Below are 19,771 nucleotides of genomic sequence, written 5' to 3' on the forward strand. Positions count from 1 at the left end.
GTTTGTTCAATTGTTACTTTTTCTGATAGTTTTTATTTTTTTATTTATTTAGTTATTTGATGCTATAAAAACGGGGTGAACCGTCATGATTGACAGCTGTGATTGACTCACGATTGGTTGGGCGGGTGTATGGGCGTGACTTCAATGCCGCGGCTCCACCGTCCGATCACTACTGCGCAGACTCTGGCTCCAACATTGGATGGCAGCGCTTGTATCTCGGGTATTTTGGTTTCACTTTTGTACAGCGGAAGGAAGTGGAGACGCGTCGTCCATCTTTATAGTCTAAGGCTGCAACAGTGAAAAGCCTCCTGTCTCACGTGCTATACTGCATGTCATTCCTAGTTTGCCCAAATATGATTTTGGTGTTTTTGGCTCCAGTGTAGAAATCTTCTCAAAACAGCGAGACATAAAATGCAGCAAGTGAGCACTTTGTGCTCTAATAACTCATATCTTTCATCTCTCAATCTAGGACACTAATCCTGACTTGCAACTATTGCTTTTTCTAAACAAGGATGTTTAGCTTTTTGATCTCTTGACAGCAGAGAGTACCACAAGCTAGATGACGAATGACCTGTGAACTATTTGGCTGTAGATGTGGTTTCTTACTTTGGTTTGGCAAATAGAAGGCTTTCTAAAACTTCTTTGTTTTGCTTCGCAGCCACTCTTAGCAGCATCTGCTAACAGTAAATTGTTTCATTGTACCACAAATTACCGTGTGGTGACATGGTATGTTTAAAGACACCGAGGGGTTGCCTGTAAATGACTGACTACACTACCTGACACTGTACTCAAACAGATGTTTTAACTGTCAAAACCAAAAACTCTAAAATAACTCTAAAAATAAGCCTGTCTTTACTTTCAAGATGCTGAAGGTGCAGTTTTTAGGAACGTTTTGGCATTGCAGCAAGGCTACTGTCAAGCCCACAATGTCGAATTAGCATTTTCTCCACCTTGATGTTCAGGCGCTTACTTTTCCTGACTTTACAGTCTTGCCAGGACACATCATGCCTCCAGTCACATCAGGATGAATAATAGCAATATTAAGTTGAAGAAAAAAAAAATTATAACAAAATAAACCACATTTGTTTTTGTTTCAACCCTTTGCGTTAACAATACAAGCCTTCAGACTTAAGTGAGGAGTCTGGCGAAAAAACAACCACGTAGCTATTTATCTTTCTTTTTGTTACTCTGTCGTCTTATCTTTGCCAACTTTGGTCATCCAAGCAGCCAGAACTATGACACTATCTTCTCAATTGAATTGAGATTTACTTAGTTCAAATTTCAGTATATCTGACTGGCATCATGCTGTGTCACATAGCCATGATGTCCAAATTGGAATACTAAACTCAGTCACATGCAGGGCAGACTGAACAAGTCAATGTGAGCTGTCTGCGTGCACAAATTAGATTTTTTTTTTTTTAGCCATGACATGGCTCTAGGGATGGGAGTCTGTCAGTCCACCACTTTGGTCCAGACTTAAATACTAAGGAATTTGATTACGTGTCATAATGGCTAAACCATCCAAGGTAGACTGATCACGAGCTGTGAAACTGAAAGTGTGAAAGGTTTATGCCCACATCACTGCCATAAATGTATATATTGGGGATCAGGCATGGAAAAGCACTGACACACATTGGAAAGAGCTGTCACGAAGAATTACCGCTCATGCCACTCACTTTTGTTTCCCATATTCATACATTTGAATGAATGCATCTATTTGAATTTGCAATGAAGACTTCATTTGCCATAACAGCAATGTTGACTGTTGTCTCATGTGATGAATTCTAGTACAAATTTTCCCACATCCTTTCCCTATTTTCTCATTTGTGTCTGGCAATGCAAACTTAACCACTACTGTCCAGCCACACACACTTTGGCAAGAAGTCGTGCTATTCGTATTAAAGCGATATTATGAGGTTGGGTTTTTGCTTTCCTTTGGTAACTAATTTAGTTTTTTTGTTTTTTTTACAAACCATAAGGCTCTTTTCAGTTCAGTGCGGATGAGAGATGTGACTATGAAGCCCAACTAGTTCTAAAATTAGTCTCCATTTTTGCATTTATCATCCTCCTATCTTGCACTTTAGGCCATTCATGCTTTGATAGTGATCAATAGACACAAAACAATACGTTAAAATCTGGTTGTGTGAGTTGATACGAAGCTAATTAAGATTTTAAGCAAAACTCTGTATTTCTCAGAATGGCTACGTTTAGAAAATGGTGTCGTCCAGCGACTTTCACGCGCGGAAAATTGAGCGACTACTGAAGAGTCCATGTTTTGTTTTTTTAATCCTCCGTGTCCTCCTTAGTTACAAGCAACTGTGTGGAGGAAGGGTGGGGGTGGTTCCAAAGTTACTCCTTAAACTATACATTGGGGTTAGGGCTGAAACAACTACCCAATAAATCAATTAAAATCATTTATATAAAAACAGTTGCCAACAAATTTCATCATCAATTAGCTGGGTCTATGCTATGATGCACGGCATCATACACGTTACACTCTAGTGTCTCCGGCCGAATTTCAGATAATTAGCTTTACCTAAATCTGTCGCCTCCAACAGACTTGTGTCGAATTTGACACACAAACGCACGATTACTGTAGAGGTTAATTTAAAAACAAATGTAACAGACAGACATTCCGTTCATCAAGGACATATGAGACTACTTCTGCTCCTTTTCAGTAGGATGAATACACTGTAAAAAGCAAACTTAAAACAAAAATATATACTGAGCACCAACACCACAGCACTGAAGAGAAGCGAGAACTATGAAATCCATTCTACAGAAAACAGGGAACCTGTGTTGCCCTGACAATGAGATTTGTTCTTTGGATTCCAACATAAATACCTCTGCTACCTATCCACCGTCCCCAGGCCTTCACACCAACACACACAACCCTGAAGTGGCAGATGTCAGAGCTTCCTTCCAGCACATGAACGCACCACATGGGCACACTCTAAGCAATCCAGGCTTTCAAGTGCATTATTACTCAACATTTGTCAAAGTTTCATGAAGTTCTAAAGGCAACATGATGTGATACTGTGACAGATTACAGATTATTAATGTCAGTTTTCATACAGAGCTTTGGCAGTACTGTATCTGATTATGGTCATGCCAATGAAGCCATTTGACTTTGTCTACATATCTCAAGCTAGTTTCAAGCTCTCCAAAGTGACTTTCACACTGTGTTAACATAGCTGCCGTAAAAAATAAAAATTGGGCTGTGCAATTAATCAAATTTTGATTGCGATTTCGGCTCCTACCCATTACAACAACGAATCGAGGAAAACAATTATTTTGCACATTACGTTTTGCAAGTCAACTCTTATTCTTTCTTGTGTTTTAAATGACACATGCACTTCCTCCTGAAGGCCATACTCACTCAGCCAACAACTGAATATTTGTTTTATGAATTTTATTTTTAAGGGGAATTCAAAAAGTTCAATGGGGAAAGTATTAAGAGAAATTTCACAGTTCAAGGTGTTTTCCCTGTTGATTTGTTTAACTGTCTTTGTTTTTTTTAAGTTCAATAAATGCAACATCTTTCCAAAAGTCAATAAGTAATCGTGTTACATAATGGTGATTTAAATATTGACCAACACATTTGTGATTTTTTTTGTTTTGTTTTTTTCCCATAACGGAGCAGCCCTACATTAAAACCCTCATTCTAGCCAAATAAGACGTTTAAAAGTATACAGATACATTATTTCTATAGGCGTCGATATATGATTTGAGACCCCCGAGGATATTTCTCAACTGCAATCCAAACTTCCTCAAGAGCCATGTATAGGGTTAGGATTTTGGCTTCAGGGTAAGGATTAAAGTTAGGATTAGTTTCATGTTAGGGTTAGGGTTTAACCAAATGAGAGGACAAGTAGGGATTGTGTGTGTGTGTGTGTGTGTGTGTGTGTGTGTGTGTGTGCACGGTTTAGACTCTGAGCAGCAGGTTTCACCCTCAAGCCATCTGAACATCTGCCAGCTCAAATATCAAAGGTGGCCACTAACCTGACACATCAGTCACCTATAGACATTTCGTTTTATAAGGAGAGAATAAAGATGGCCGCTCCTGAGTATCAATATCTGAGACAAGCTAAAGCTGTACCTTTCATTTCAGTAAAGCATTAGGGCCCATTTAGACATAAAGCGACCCAATGACCCGCAATTTCCACCAACTGCGGAACGGCTGCGGAGTCAATAGGTTTCCATTAAAGTCAATGTGCGTATTTCCACTGACTGCGGAACGGCTGCGTTCCGACTCCGTCCCAGCTCCGGCGATCCGCAGCCCTCCGGAGCTATTTTTGCCGGACGCCGGAGAGCTCCGCAGCAATTCAGCACACGGCAGATTGTGCGGGACAGGAAGTCGAGCACAGAAAAAAAAATAAAATCCGGTTAATTTTCAAAATAAAATACACCGTGCTCGTGGCGGATCATATTTCCCTGCACTACACCGGGAGATCAGCAGGTCAGCACAGAGTTGTTGCCCCTCTACTCCTCTGGATGGAAACAAACTGTTGGTTTTGTGGTTCTGTTTATAGAAACTACATTCTGTTATATCGTGCGATCATACGTTAATTTGTGAGATCTCGTTGGTCCTCGTGACTTCAGCTGTCCGTCACGGCCACGGCCGTTCCACAACAAATCCGGACCTGGTGGGTATTGAAGGACGGCGGAGCACGGAGCCAACACGCAGCGGAGCCGATCCGCAGCCGTTCCGCAGTTGGTGGAAATTGCGGGTGAGTCGCCACAGGGTTGTGCGGCGGTGGTAGTGCCATTTATGTGGCCCATTTGTGTGACGTCCTCTTGTGTTATTTAACCCCCCAAGTAAACTTTGTATTTCACGACTACTGTTTTCCTGTCAGATTGTTCATAGATGTCGACATTCCTGGTAACACGTGAAAGCAGCTATTTCGATTTGGATAACGGATAACTTTGACTTAAACTATAACAGGTCTACAGAACTCTCAGCTACTCAGAGGCTATGTGTAGACTCAGTGTGCTACTGTGTGGGGAGGTATGTAAAAGTGGAGTAGAGGAATACTGTCACTAGTAGGAGATGTATTCTGATTGGAGTATGAAATTACACAGTATGCTGATACATGTATTACTTCTTGATGGAAATAATAAAAATAATTATAAAAAGAAAAGAAAGCAGCTATTTCACGGAGAAAGAAGAGAGACAGAGGGACACCACCTCAAAACGGACTGACGCCGGTTACATGATTGGCCACCGCAGGGTGACGTCAGACTCCCACCCCCCTTTGGCCCCCACCACCACAGCCTAAATGCAGGACCCCCATTCAAAATAAATAGGCAGACCTGCGTTAGACCTTAAGGCCGTTTTATGGTCGTGCGTAAACTCCACGCTGTCGCTACGGCGTCGTGAGTTCTGCGTCGGGTTTGAACGTGTTTCTTTGCATCGCGGTGCATTTCACCGCCAGAACGCTAGGGGGGAGTGTGGTTTCCAGAGGGTCAATTGTGAAACACTTTGTTTACTTGTGCGTTGGTGTGTGCCTCGAGCCGGCGTGTGTGTGTGTGGGGGGAGTGGGTGATAGAGCGAGGGAGAAAGTGAGAGAATGACGGCAACTGTCTTCAGAGCAAGTTGTGACTCTAGAGGCATAGTGAGAGAAACAAAGTGTCTCCCATGTGTTTTCTGACCACGGTGGGAAACCTGTAGCAGGAAAAGTTAACCCTCTCCTTGATTTCATGTTGTTTATGGAGAAGGAGAACCAGGAAATGAGTCGGGGGGAAATGCAACACTACCAAGCCACGCCGAGCAACGTGCGTGTAGTTACATTTTTCGAGAGGTGCACGTCAGGCTACGGCGTAGGGTCCGGCATAGACGCACAACCACAACATGGCCTTTAGAAACTGTTATCAAAAAGGGAATCCATCACTGTGAACATTCCTCTCTGACTCTCTGGTAGTTCTGCTGTGAAGGAATCATATGTGAAACAAGGGGAAAACACAAGAGTCATTTAACACAGTGTTTTCAAGCTTTTTTCGTAGAGGTAATGTAAGAGAAGTGAAAGACAGTAAAAATCTGTGGCCAAAACAACATCACCATGTCATGTTTCTGCATACAAGGGCCTTTCATTTTGCAGATTTGGTAAATTTTTCAGATTAACAAGAAATCACTCAGATGGTGTAAATCTCTGCAGAAACTGACAAATCTTAAATACATTTGACTGGACTCTGGCTGTAGTTTCATAGTTATAATTAGGAAACGGTAATCGCCTTACTGGCAAAATACCCTTGATCTTACAGTAATCTGATATAATCACTAAACATAATCCAATAGCACATTAAGGGCTGACTCCTCTACCAAATGTCATGGAAATATGTGCATAACCCTTTGTAGACACCTACCTGACTATCAACAGGAGCATGTGTAACTTCTTTGGCAGATGGAATAGTTCAGTAGCTAAATTCAGTATTTAGGGAAAGCACATTTACTCAAGTACTGTATTTAGGGAAGTTTCAAAGCAGAATGGTCAGAGCGGCAGCCTTTTTTATGTATTGCCACGGTAACATATAATCTTCCATATAAGCCGACTTCTGGCAAGTCGCGGAGCTGAGGTTTTGCAGTAACGAACAAACAAGCAGTGGACTAGTAACGTTACGAGGCAGACAGCCAGCTGCCAAATGAGTCAAACTTAACAACTTGGTGCTTCGTCGCCATTTTTATATAGTTTTTAGTAAGGCGAGGCCAACTTACAAGTGCCGTTGGGTGTAACTGTCCCTCCTCCCTGTAACTCCCCGCAGCTCCGGAGAATGTCTCCTGAGCCGCGTCGGGCCACTCTCTCATATGCGCTCTCCTCCCAGTGAGCTGCAACACAGTTTACGGCCCCACTGAAGCGTTATTATGGATCCCACGTAACTTCTAGGCAGATCCCGTCCTATGTTGACCTTGAGTGGTTAAGGTTAGGATAGCTGATTGGTCAGGGGATAGGACCTGAACAAATCGGGTTACGTTACCTTCCGTAAGCATGGACGCCTGGCCAGTAGTAGCGTGTGAATGCGTAGTTGCGTGGGTTCCATAATAACGCCCCACTGACGCGTATTGTTACTATGACAACTAACAACAATCGCCATTTTGTTGTGTACCAATCAAATGACCACGGAAAACAGTCCAATGGCCTTTTCTATCCATTTTATTTCTATGATCACGACCCCTCAGATTCTTCTTGTGACCCTTTGGAGGGTCCCAACCCCTGGATTGGGAACTATTGGTGTAAAATACTGAGTAGTTGAAACTAGCTCCACCCACAGCTGAAACAGTGAAGTGCTACTTAAACACTGATACGTCAGCAGCAGTGGAAAGTAACTGAGTACGTTTTGTCGTCTATTTCCTGCTACTTTATACTACTACACTACATCTCAGAGGCAAATATTGTGCTCTTTACTCCGCTACAAAGTATAATCAATCAATGAATGATGATATTATTATTATATCAATAAAGAATATTTACAAACTACCCAGCAGTATGTAAAGTAATATATAAAATATATACATCAATATTTTTCTCCACCTTACCAGCTGCAACATTAAAGTGATGACACATTAATGCATAACTATTTATAATCCAGTGATATAATAGATATTATTCTGAAATGGGCCATTCTGGATAATGAGTACTTTATTTTTGGTACTTTAAGCATATTTTGATGCTCATACTGTACTGTATTTTTAATTAGGTAACATTTTCAATGCAGGACCTTTACTTGTAACAGTATTTGTACACTGTGGTATTGCTACTTTTACTTAAGTAAAAGATCTAAGTCCTTCTTCCACCACTGTACATCTGTAAGTATTAACAATCTATATCTCTCTATTTATCAATCAATCTATCTATATAATAATGTATAATACGATATCAAAGAGCCTATTTTTATAAAACCCAAAATACAAGTATGAAGTTAGAAATAAGCAAATGTCCACTTTAAGGCACATGACTTGTGATTTCTGTGTATTCTGCATGTGATCTAGACACAACATAGGCATCAAACGTAGATCTATCACTAGGTTATTATCTACATAAAAACAAAGCCAATCAGTACAGGCATGTAGCAAGAGAATGAATGATAGGCTTGTACGGGAATTCATCCCAGTCGACACTATCAGTCATCAGCTGTATCAGGACCGGGGAGTTATCAGGAGATCACGGAGTCTACTTTTTAATGTGGAAACTGAGAGAGTGGAAAGAAGAACAAAGCTGTGAGGGAGGGACAGTCTGAGACGGAGAGGGGGATGTAAAGAGAGAAATGAAGGACATAAAGATCCAGACAGTGAATGTGTGGGCGATTAAGAAAATCGTTGAGACAGAGAGGCAGATTACCGGGTCTAAATGGACAGAATGAGGAGGGCTGAACTGTCATATGGCTGACTCACTGGGAAGGCCGAGTCTCACCTTGAAACCACATGATGCCTATCTGTTCTGTCTCAGGGAATTGTGGGAAAGACAAGACGGGAAGCTTTTGTTCCTGCGCTACAATTTCAGTTAAGATTTAAACTTGTTTACATCGATAAGTGTTTAGGTTACAGGTTAAAAGAATTCCCCTAAATGAATGCCCTGACATGCATATGTGTGTTTCTGCACAGAGCTCCTCCGCACTGTGCTGTTTCGGTTTCCACGCAGCACAGGACACCGTCTAATCGAAATCCTTACAGTGTGTTTTGCTCCAAGAATGTGCATTGTATAAACACTCTGCTAAATGTAAACCATCTCAGAGCAGGCAGAGTGGGGAAACTACGGCTGTATAGAACGAGGGGAACAGCTTGATCCACACAGAAGAGCGTATTGAAAGTAAGTTTGGATACCCTTTTTTGCTTTCCGATACCGATTCCTATACATGAACTTGCGTATCGGCCGTTACCGAGTACCGATCCGATACCAGTGTGTTTAAAAAATACATATATTTTATTATGTTTTAACAGCTGTATGCTACCAATGGTAGTATGGTTGTGATATGATTTCTATAATTGTTGTGTGACCTGGCTCAGGTTAAACCCTTTGCGAAACATACGCAAACAATGAATGCCAGAGAACTTATTTTTATTATCCAGTTTGACAGCCAGTCATAACGGAAAAAGAACAGAAATGAACTACTTTAAAGTAGATTTTCTTCTGTGCTAAATTACGCATAGTATCACTGCATAAACTCCAGTACTTGCCGATAACTCCAGTACTTACCGATACCAGCATTTTAGGCGTTATTGGAGGCTTTTCCGATACTGCTATTGGTATTGAAACATCTATAATTGAAAGAAATCCAAAGTTTTTTCTTGACACACTGAACATCCTCTGCCTCTCTAGACCCTTCGGAATGAAGCATCACAGAGCTGCAGTTTACTCACATCACTTCACAGAACATCTTTGTATTTAGGTTTTCAGTTCACATTTAAAGTACTTCAATAGCCGCAATTCTTGTAAATGTCACTCATGTTCACGAACCTGCTAGAAAAAGGCCCTACAAACCCCTTTTAGGTGCTTAACCCCAGTAGTAATCTATTGGAAAGGTACTTGAGCTCCACTTGACTTTAATTACAAAACCCTTCAACTTCTTGAAAAGCAGAAACAACCTGCAAGAAATGTTTAAGTGGTTTTAGTGTTGCAGAGAGATGTGTGGAAATGGGTGGACCTCGGCGATGAAAAGTGACATGGGTCTAACTGTAGAAAACAGCTGTGGAAGGAATGGCAATTTGAGAATTCCATTTGACCGGTATTCACTTGCACCCTCCGACCTTTTTGACCTGTCAGTGTTTTCATTTAAAATGCTTTTTCAAACCTCTAATTCGAAACTGGTGACCAGACGATTTGGATTTGTCAGACTGAATTTTTGCCAAATGCAGCACAACTGTGGGTAGAAAAAAAGTGTCTCATCTGAATTTGGATCTAGATCTAAAATCTGATTATCCTTGGGTCACAAGAGTCTGGTTAGCAAATTTTAATTAAAGAATAAGAACCGTTTTTTAGTTGATTTGATTGTCTCAGCTGCTGAAGCCTCAGTCAAGTTCAAATAAACTGTGGAGCAAGGACTGTGGATTGTAGTCCCCCTCTCATATAGTGGGGTGGCGGGGGGAAACCGATACAGCATAGTTATCGCGATATTTTCCGTGGCAATACTGTATCGATACACAGACGCCAAGTAATCGATCTTTTATTATATATGTGTTGGTCAGTTTGTCTGCTTGACAATCCCATTTTTCCGCAATAAAATTGAAGTGAGATACACAAACAGAGACATGTATCTTTTTAGATAAAACAAATGTTGACAAAGTTTCCTTTTGGGGACATCATATGAAATTGGGAAAAAGGTAATAAATTGCAATATATCGCAGAATATTGCAATATCTTTAAAATCGCAATAATATCGTATCGTGACATGCGCATCGTGATATCGCATCGTGATAATATCGTATCGTGAGGCCTCTGGTGATTCCCACCCCTAGCACTAACCGAGGTGATGATGATGATAATGAGTACTTTGCATCTCCTGTCTATAGTCTGACTTCTAAGTTCTAACAACTAGCGATCACCTTCTGTCAGGGCCGGATTCAGCTGTGAGGGGGTTCTGGGGCAAGGTTTACTGTTGGGTACCTTCTGACAGTGATTCCCAACTAATGGGTACTTGTACCCCATGGGTTACTTCTGCTGTTACCAGATGGTACGTGGAAAGATTTTGGAGAAGCTCAACTAATTTGAAAAATGGAAATTATGATTTGATTTAAAAGTATATATTAGCTGTAACACCTGAACAATACATGTTGCAGTTATGTAAGCGTGAAATAGAGAGCTGAAATCGTTATCTTAAAGTAATGGATAAACGGTTGAAACATTCAGCTTCACTCCAAGTTGTAGTAGTACGATTGCTGACCAAACCAACCTAAATATTGACAGTTCAACAAATTTGAAAAAAAAATGAACAATAGCCACTATTATATAGTGAATAGTGTTATACATTTGGAACATACATTGGGAATGGATGAAGGGCTAGTTCATCTAGCAGGGCTGTGGGGGTACCTCAGACCAAAAAGGTTTGGGAACTACTGCTGTACAACACTGAAAACTGTTGCAGTAAATTGCCTGAGAGAGTGAAAATGAATCAGATGTCTTATGAGATGTCTTCCAGTGTGCAGTGTGTTTCATTCAATACATTTCAGTCTTCAGCTTTGACTTTTGTCTTCTTTCACTGGCACCAATAGTTCCTCATTCACCTTTTCCTCTCCGTTTGTCTCAGAATTTAAACCAGCAACCTGCTTCGTAAACCTTGAGGCTAAGATTGATTTTGTTTATGCATGTCATCTGGTGTTGCCAGACAAGTCCTACAACATAAACGACAGAGATTGGGGCAACAAATGAAACGGGTACAGGAAAGGAAGAGTAAAGCAAATTGAGGCGAGGAGTTGGATACACACAAAAGCACAAAAAGGTTGGAATGCAGAGCCCAGAGGAACAACAGCAACTCTCCATAGCAACATTATTAGTTTATTAAACCACATTGAAGCCATTCTGGCCCCTTTCTACTCTTTTCTACTTTATGTTCTTCCCATGAGCCCAGCCCCTAATCTGTTCACACCCCTTGTTCCTAATTGTGTCTCTTTTCTTCTGCAGTAAAGCACAAAATGAACGTTGTTAAACTGAGTCGCTGCAGCTGCACTGCACACAGAGCTTTAGCACGCACGTAACAGCCCACAGCTGTAGTAGAAAGCTTTTCTCAGGGTGCCCATAAAGGGAGTTACAGAATGGAACCAGCCCGTCTCTCGCCTCCTTCCTTGCATCCTAATTTCCTTGTCCTGCTGCATGCCTGCATGTCAGGAGGGGCTCTGCGTCAAAACCGCTGGTGCAACAGCTGCTCCAGCGGCTTCTGCACGCATGCACACACTGCCAACACATGGACACGCACCCGCACATACTCCCACAGCAGCAGGAAGTATCCACCAAAGGCTCAAGACGGCCACTGATGAGCGCCATTACGCAAAGCTGTATATCATGTCATATCAGACATAGCCAACTGCACCGCAGCACTGTTAAGGCCAATACGCAGAATTGACTCTGTTATGTTCTTTTATCAGACTGAACACACACACACACACACACACACACACACAGCATGAGTATTTTTGGGTTACTGGGCTATTTGGCTCTTATCCCATCACCAGTGTTTTTTGCCTCCAACGGCGCCTTCCAGGCAGCTAACCCTAACCTTAACCCTAAACATAACCACTGCCGCGCTGCCTGGGAGGAGACGTTGGGGGCAAAAAACAGCAACGACCAAAAACTCAACCCTGCAAGGTTTGAGGAAACTAATGCAAAACACATTAACTCCAATTCTGCACAGAGAGCTCCATAAAGTGGATAAAACATATATATATATAATATTGCTGCAACTTTGCACATATTTGCGAATTATCGTGATTAGGTGGGGTGGGAAATGTGAATGCTAATGTTAAAAAAAAAGAAGTACTTCAGTCCTGACTTTAAACTCTGAATTCCAACGTTTTTCTCAGAATTTTGACTTTAAACTCAGAACTCATCCTCTTCTGTACATTTGTTCACATTCTGTTAATAATGTATTGTTCTATCTACCTGTACATATACATGGTTAATGTTTTAAAGTCTTTAACTTTACATTAGCATGGCACTCACTTGCATTCCAAAAATGATCAATTATTTAGTTGCATTTGTCCAAAAAAGACAGTTTCCAAAAAGACAAAGTTTAGGACCACAGAGGCCGTTCACTCTCTCCACCTCATGCGCACACAGCAGGCTATAGTTTGCATGCATTCACTAACAATTATGCACGCATGCACACGGGGCAAGGAACGCGCAGGGAGGGAAAGAAGGCCGATTTAACATAGGTAGGTGCGTCGGTAATCCAAGGACACAAGCTGAACCACATCTAAACCGTTTCCGGGCGCATCGAGCCAGTTCCGGTCCCTTCAACACGCCGCACACGCCTCTGAACAGTGCAAGAGTGCATGGGAAAAAAAACACAACAGCAGGAATCTCCGTTTGTGTGCGTAGGAGAGCTCGGGAAAGACCCAACCATTTTGTCTACCTGTGGGGGGGGAGAGAGCGAGAGAGCGAGAGAGAGAGAGAGAGAGAGAGAGAGAGATCTTGAGGCAGCGCACGGCGCGTTGCTTCTCACATTCTACTTTTTCACCTGCCAAAGCCCAAGCTTAAGAGGAAGAAATACGTCCCTGAACACATTATGCAACTCCTCTGTTGTACAAAAAGTACATATTTAATCTGGAGCACTTTAACCCAATTTAGACGCCTCTGTGGTGCCAAATCCAGCCATTTCCAAAAACTTTTCAAAGCTATCCGTGCAAGTTGCAACCCCGGCAGCTCCACAGCTCTTAATCACACGATTTGATGCACTTAAAGTACAACGTTGTGAGTCTCTGTGACCTTTTTTAAAGTTAAGTCAGTTGAACATATTGAACACTTTGGGTCAGTCTCTGTCACTCCACTCGTGTCCGATTCCTCAGGAACCATAGAGTTCTTCAGCGACAGAAAAAATGCTCCACGAAGCACCAAATAATACAAAAAATTAAAAAAATAAATAAAGCAGTGCCTACCGTAATAAAGGTAACCATAGCATCGGCGGGTTAGTATCCAACAGAGTCGACATGAAGGTGATTAATTTAGAGACAGAATCCTTTGGCGAAAACTTCCCACTTTCTGAGGGGCTGCCGCCTGTCTGTGCGCCACACTGGTTCTGTGTGGAGAGGATCAGGGTGTGCGTAATGCTCTCTCTCTCTCTCTCTCTCTCTCTCTCTCTCTCTCTCTCTCTCTCTCTCTCTCTGGACAACATAATCTACGGCGCTCTTTCTGTTACGGGACAGATGGCGCATGTTGCTGCAAAGACCTGCATGCATGCTGCCACTGTCTGTCAGCGGAGCAAGCCTGCTGACATGAATTAGGACACTGAATTAAGAGTGTGTGTGTGTGTGTGTGTGTGTCTCTGTGTGTTTATGTAGTGCTAGCTGACATTAAGCAGGTTCCCCCAGACTCAAATAGTTTCAAATCAGATACATTTTCCTTTAAGAATGAATAAAAACCTGAATGAACTACAGAAATCCTAAAATGAAATAAAAAATAAACAATTTGGTTCTGTAGGAATATGAACTCAAATAAGATTATTCTTACTACTGATTAAAATACATGTGCACTAAATCCCTGTATATTAAGGTTATTATAGGAGCAAGCAAGAAATACACACAGTTAAGCTGCTGTAAAGCACAGACTGATAATCAAAAGTAGAGCTGCAAAGATGAATCGATAAATCGTCATCTCTTAAATGAATCGCCACATTTTGATAATTGATGAATCGGTTTGAGTAAATTTTTTAATAAAAAAATTCTGATTCCAGCTTCTAAAGCCCCTGACACACCAACCCGACGGCTGACCGTTGGCAGAAAAGGCAGTCGGACTGATCATTCGGCTCCCCAAGGTCCAAAAAGTGCCTCTTGACACACCGTAAGCGACGTTGACTTGAGCGTACGTTCTGCGCGTGCGCGAGACGTAATACGTCTCCATAACAGCAGGCGGCACTAATCTGTACTGTCGCCCAAAAAATGAAAACCGGCAGCTGATTGGACGAACGCGTCACGTGGGTCTGGCTGCTCCCGGATTTTTCAACCGAGCATAATGGTGGCTTGTTCAGAATACAATCTCATATTTTTATGAAGATAGTTCACCGAAACGTGTTTCTGAAAACATTTTAAGTGAGAAATAGGCCATGCAGTCGCTGAATCTGTCTTCATTTCAGATCGACAAAGGTCAGTTTAAAAGATTTTCGTCAGATTTTGAGAGGCGTTAGTCAGGCTCATCCCGCTCGTCATTTTCGGGTTAGTGCTCCATAGATTGGCCATTGAGTCCGACTGCCCGCCCTCTGACCCGGCAAGTCAGGTCGGCCAAAATGAAGGCTGACGGCCCCTCCATCGGACGACGGCACGGAACACACGGAACAGACTCGAGTCACTGACCGAGTTGTGGACAAAACAAGACATTTGAGGACGACATGTAGGGCTTTGAGAAACACTGTAACATTTTTTTTGACATTTTACATACCAAACAACTAATCCATTAAATAATCAACAGATTAATCGAAAATGAAAATAACCATTGCAGCCCTTATTAAAAGTCATTGAAACCTTCTTAAAAAGTAAGAGTAAAAGTTGAATGCAGTGTCTGTGTAAAATGGTGCATTAACATTTTTGGAGTTGAGTAAGATTGATCCATATAGCAGCTGGAGGCTCAAAGGGACTTTGATTTAGGCACCTTTCATTTTACTCAAACTTATCCATGTGGAGAGGACTTTCATGGAGTGTAACATCCTCCAGCAGCCACATCGCAGGTCCTGAGTTCTTATCAGGGGTTTTCTAAACAAACACTAAGAAAATTTGTTTGAACTGGGAGGTGATTATTTTGTCAGTGACTTGAGTTACAGAATCATACAAAGACTTTGACACTGATACCACTGTTATACAATCAGACAACGCTAGTTTATTTGGCCATGAGCAGGAACCTTTTTCTGACCTTAAAGGTCCCATATTGTAAAAAGTGAGATTTCCATGTTTTGTTTGATTATAAAGCAGGTGGTGCTACATAAGTACTGTGGAAATATAAAAACACTCAGTCCACAGAGAAACGCACACAGCCCGTATTCAGAAACTGTGCCTTTAAACGAGCAGTCAGGACTTCTGTACGGCTGTGATGTCACAGCTATACTATATATAGGTAGAAAGTGCCGCTACAGTGACGTCACAGTTATTCCCCGGCTGCAATGACAGTGCAGAGACTCCAAGAGTGCAGATGCAGAAGACCCAGAAACGCTGACCAATGAGAGCAGACTGGGCTTTTTCAGGAGGGGCTTAAAGAGACAGGCGCTAAAACGGAGCGTTTCAGACATACAGGTAGTTTCAGACAGACAGTATGAGAAAAGGATTTAACATTAAAGAATGTTAAAATGTTCTAGTAGAAACACAAAATAGTATAAACCTGAAAATGAGCCTGATATGTGAGCTTTAATCATGTCCAGTAGTTCTAGTTGTCTAACTTTAACCAAAGCTGGTGGTAAATAAGAAAACACTAATGTGAATCATTTCTAGGCCTGTAACAATTATTACATAATTGTCTAATTGTCAATTCTTCTAAATAATAGCGGTTTCTTTGTCTAACCGCAATTAATTGCTAACATTAGCTGAGTTCTTAAGGCATATGACCGGTAATTGTCGATTTTGTTTAGATATGCCAAATTGTAATTATATAAGTGATTATTGGTCGGACTTTATATTTTTATTATTATATCAATTGTTAGTTGTTGGCACTTGACCCTATACACATTCATAGCAACAAAAATGACATTGGGGGGGATACAGTTAGAAATTTTTTTTTATGATAATAAAGAGGCGTGGCTTACTTTATACACTGTGTACTTGTGTTACTACATTATTTGGGTCACGTAACAGTGATATATAACCAAAAGATGTATCCTGGGATTCATTCACGTTTGCAAAAGTAATAAATACATCAATATTTTAAAATTTTACTGAGACACTTATATTTTCAATCGCAATTATTTCTGAGACAATTAATCGTACAGCAAAAATTGGAATTGCTACAGCGCTAATCATTTCAACAATAAACATGAATGACCTGCTGACTGGACATCGCTGTGTTGTTGTTGTGAACACATGGTTTGACTCCGTGGATTCAGCCCAAGTATCCTTTTGGATTAACTCTTCTGTTTGTGTCGGAGCTTATTTCACAACCCAAAACATCAAAATGGACTTGGCAGCGCTCTGTTAGCTGCACATCTGCTCGTCCTTCTCCATCTTGTGTCAATCTCTACCGCACATCTGGTAAAGCTATAAAGGCTGTCTCATTGGCCAGCACACACCGGCAAAATCTGACCTGAGTGTCAATTGGAGAGGTGTCTGAGGGATGGATTGATATTAAAGTAGAAGGTAGAGTGGTGTGCACACCCTTCTGTCAGGCTGTGCACTAAAAGCTCTGCCAATCAAATAGTTGTTGGATTTAGACTATGTTGATGCAGATTAAGGTTTGTACCATTATGGGATTTTGAAGCCTGCCAAACTGCAACCATTAAGGCAGATGTGTACACAGACAGAGCAGGAACATGTAAATTCTCAATTTTTTTTCTAAAGTGACCCTGTGGAGTTTTTGGCCACTAGGAGTGCTATGGAGTCATGAAATTGAATAATGTGTTTGAAGATGTGTTTACAACCTGAACACCTTCAGCCATTTTTTAACTGATAGAAAGCAAAAGTTATCCAACAAATACCCAGTTCATTAAAAACAAATTCTATTTGTAATTCTAGACACACAGGATGATATTTACATTACATTTAAAAATGGGATTAACAGAGGTTTTGCACCAGGCAAATGGAAGAAAAGTGATACCACTCAAAATGACGTGTTCATGCAATATGTTTTTCAAGACATTCCTGTTTAGAGTTGTTAAATATGGGGATGAAGGGGAAGGGAAATAGAGTCAAATAGCAGATGATTTATCACCCCACACTGTCCACTGCAGCAGAGGATGCATCATCAAGTTATTTACCGGAGCTCTCAGTCCAGCACCACAACACAAGAAACATTTAGTCGATCTTTCATAACTTTCTTTAGCTGACAATATTGGGCTGTATATTTTATTTCCTCACACATACTGTACAGCCTTGCTCTTGCCAGATGAATGCATGCTTGTCATTCCACATTTTCTTTTCATCTTCAACCAATGTTCCAAGTTCGGTAGCAGAAAAACAACATGTCTGGGCTCATTCACAACCAAGGTCTGAGTCGAAAAATTGTGTTAAAGAAAAGTTTTGCGCTCAGTGTTGCCAACTTAACAACTTTCTTGCGGGATTTGGAGACTTACAGTATAAGACTCCTTTAAGAACTTTTTCTCAAAAGAAACGTACCGCCATGCGACAAATCTATCGACCTTTTCGGGCAGACCTGAACTCTCCTCTACCTTGCAGAGACTCGCCAATATTTTTCTGCGTCCATTCTCTGTGTTGTTTCTGTGCCTGTGGCTGTCTGCACTGAGAGATTATTTAAAAGTTATACAACTTTTTTTTTAAGTGGATGCTGGCGATTTTTAAGGCCAGTGTGGTAGCACTTTTTGCACTTAAGTTTTGCATTTTCCATTTTATATTTGTTTGAGTGAAAGAGAATGGTAGTGGTTAGTAGAGAGAAAAAAACAGTTCAGAGTGATCCTTCAAGAAATTTTTGGCACCACTAAACGGTATGAGGAATGTTGAAACACTGATGAACAGTTGGTACATTTGAAACGGTGCATCTGTGGCTTAATGTGACTCATAACTGGTTATGTACCATTACCTGATTTACTTTCATGCCTGTCATCTGCCCTGCACCGATCATATTACAGTGGCACCAACACAGACGGCTGCATTTAAAAATAAACAAACGTTTGTCTTAAGTCATGCAGTTCACACATAAAGCTTGAACTAGGTAACTGACATTAGCTTGCAATTATGAACTTTCAAACTTACCTGTAAGATACTTCTTCACATCTCCAGAACAACAAAATGTGAATTTTCCCCTCTATGACTAAGCATTAGTCATACATCATAGGAGATCCCTTAATGCCAGCCTTTGGTTCGGCATCATCATGTAAAGGACGTGTTCAATTTTTCACGAGCACAATGGCAAAGCACATCTCCAGCAGATCCCCTGGGCTCCCCACGTGACATGACAACTGTGTAATTATTATCCTGGACGCTGTGGAATCATCAAATATGAAAGGAGCCAGGCGAGGGGTGGACAGTTTTAGAGGAGAAAGTGGGGATGAAGTGGCAGAGGAGTCAGCTGAGAGAGGGGAGGATGAGAAGAAGAGGAGAAGCTGGGAAAGATAGAAAAGAGGATTAGAGATGGGAGCAAAGAGTTGAGAGAAGAAAAGATAATTATGTAGAAGGGGACAGGCAGAAAGTGAAGGAAGGAGAGATTGGAGAGGAAACATATGTGAGTATTTGGAGACAAAATGACATGATAAAGTGAGTGGTGCTGATAAGTCAGTCCTTCCAGAAAAATGCAGAGTTTTTTTGTGATTGTTGCGGGCAAAAATCCTCGATTATGCGGAACGTTTTCTTAAAAAATGCGATGGAATATGCGGGATATTTATGCAATTTTATGCGATGAAATTGCGGGAACTTGCAAAAACTGCGGTCTCATCGTGGCTTCATCGCGGGGTTTGCAGCTTTTCGATGATGTTCACATCGCGTAATTACGTCACTTCATAACGTTCCCATGGCAACAGGGGAAAATGGCTGCTCTTGTGTGAAGTAAACGCAACATTTTTCGACTTTCTGCTAAGATATATGGGACTTCTGCAACGAAAATGCGGGGATTATGAAATCATACAAGCCCTGCATATTTTGCACGGAAATCGGCAATTTATGCGGCGAAAGTGCAGCGTATTTAAAAAAAATGCGGCCCCCGCATAAATATGCAGACTTTGGCTGATTATGCATTGAATTATGCGATCGCATAATCGCGTTTTTTCTGGAGGGACTGATAAGTGACAATAGCCGTGTCACTTTATCAGCGTGATGGTGGTGGGATTAATAGCAGCGGAGTCAACAGGTCTATTTAAAGAGTGTACACCAGACCATAGACTGTAATAATACTGGACGAATCTTCCGGGCCTGAAAAGTGAAGCCAATACGGGATCTGCCTTGAACCTGCATTCTATCTAACTTCCAGCAGGGGGCGACTCCACTGGT

The 19,771-nt window shown here is 41.3% G+C and overlaps 1 protein-coding gene across 1 annotated transcript in view; it reads right to left on the reverse strand.

Moving 5' to 3' along the window:
* ntf3 (neurotrophin 3) overlaps positions 1-13,747 on the reverse strand; it is a 46,643-nt gene extending 32,896 nt beyond the window's left edge. The window contains exon 1 of the mRNA XM_078242492.1: positions 13,580-13,747. Coding sequence (XP_078098618.1) covers positions 13,580-13,597 — 18 coding nt within the window. The 5' untranslated portion in view covers positions 13,598-13,747. The remainder of the gene's footprint in view (positions 1-13,579) is intronic.
* Between the last annotated feature and the right edge of the window lie 6,024 nt (positions 13,748-19,771).

Source organism: Sander vitreus, chromosome 23 (genome assembly GCF_031162955.1).
Source record: "Sander vitreus isolate 19-12246 chromosome 23, sanVit1, whole genome shotgun sequence".
Taxonomy (NCBI): Eukaryota; Metazoa; Chordata; class Actinopteri; order Perciformes; family Percidae; genus Sander; species Sander vitreus.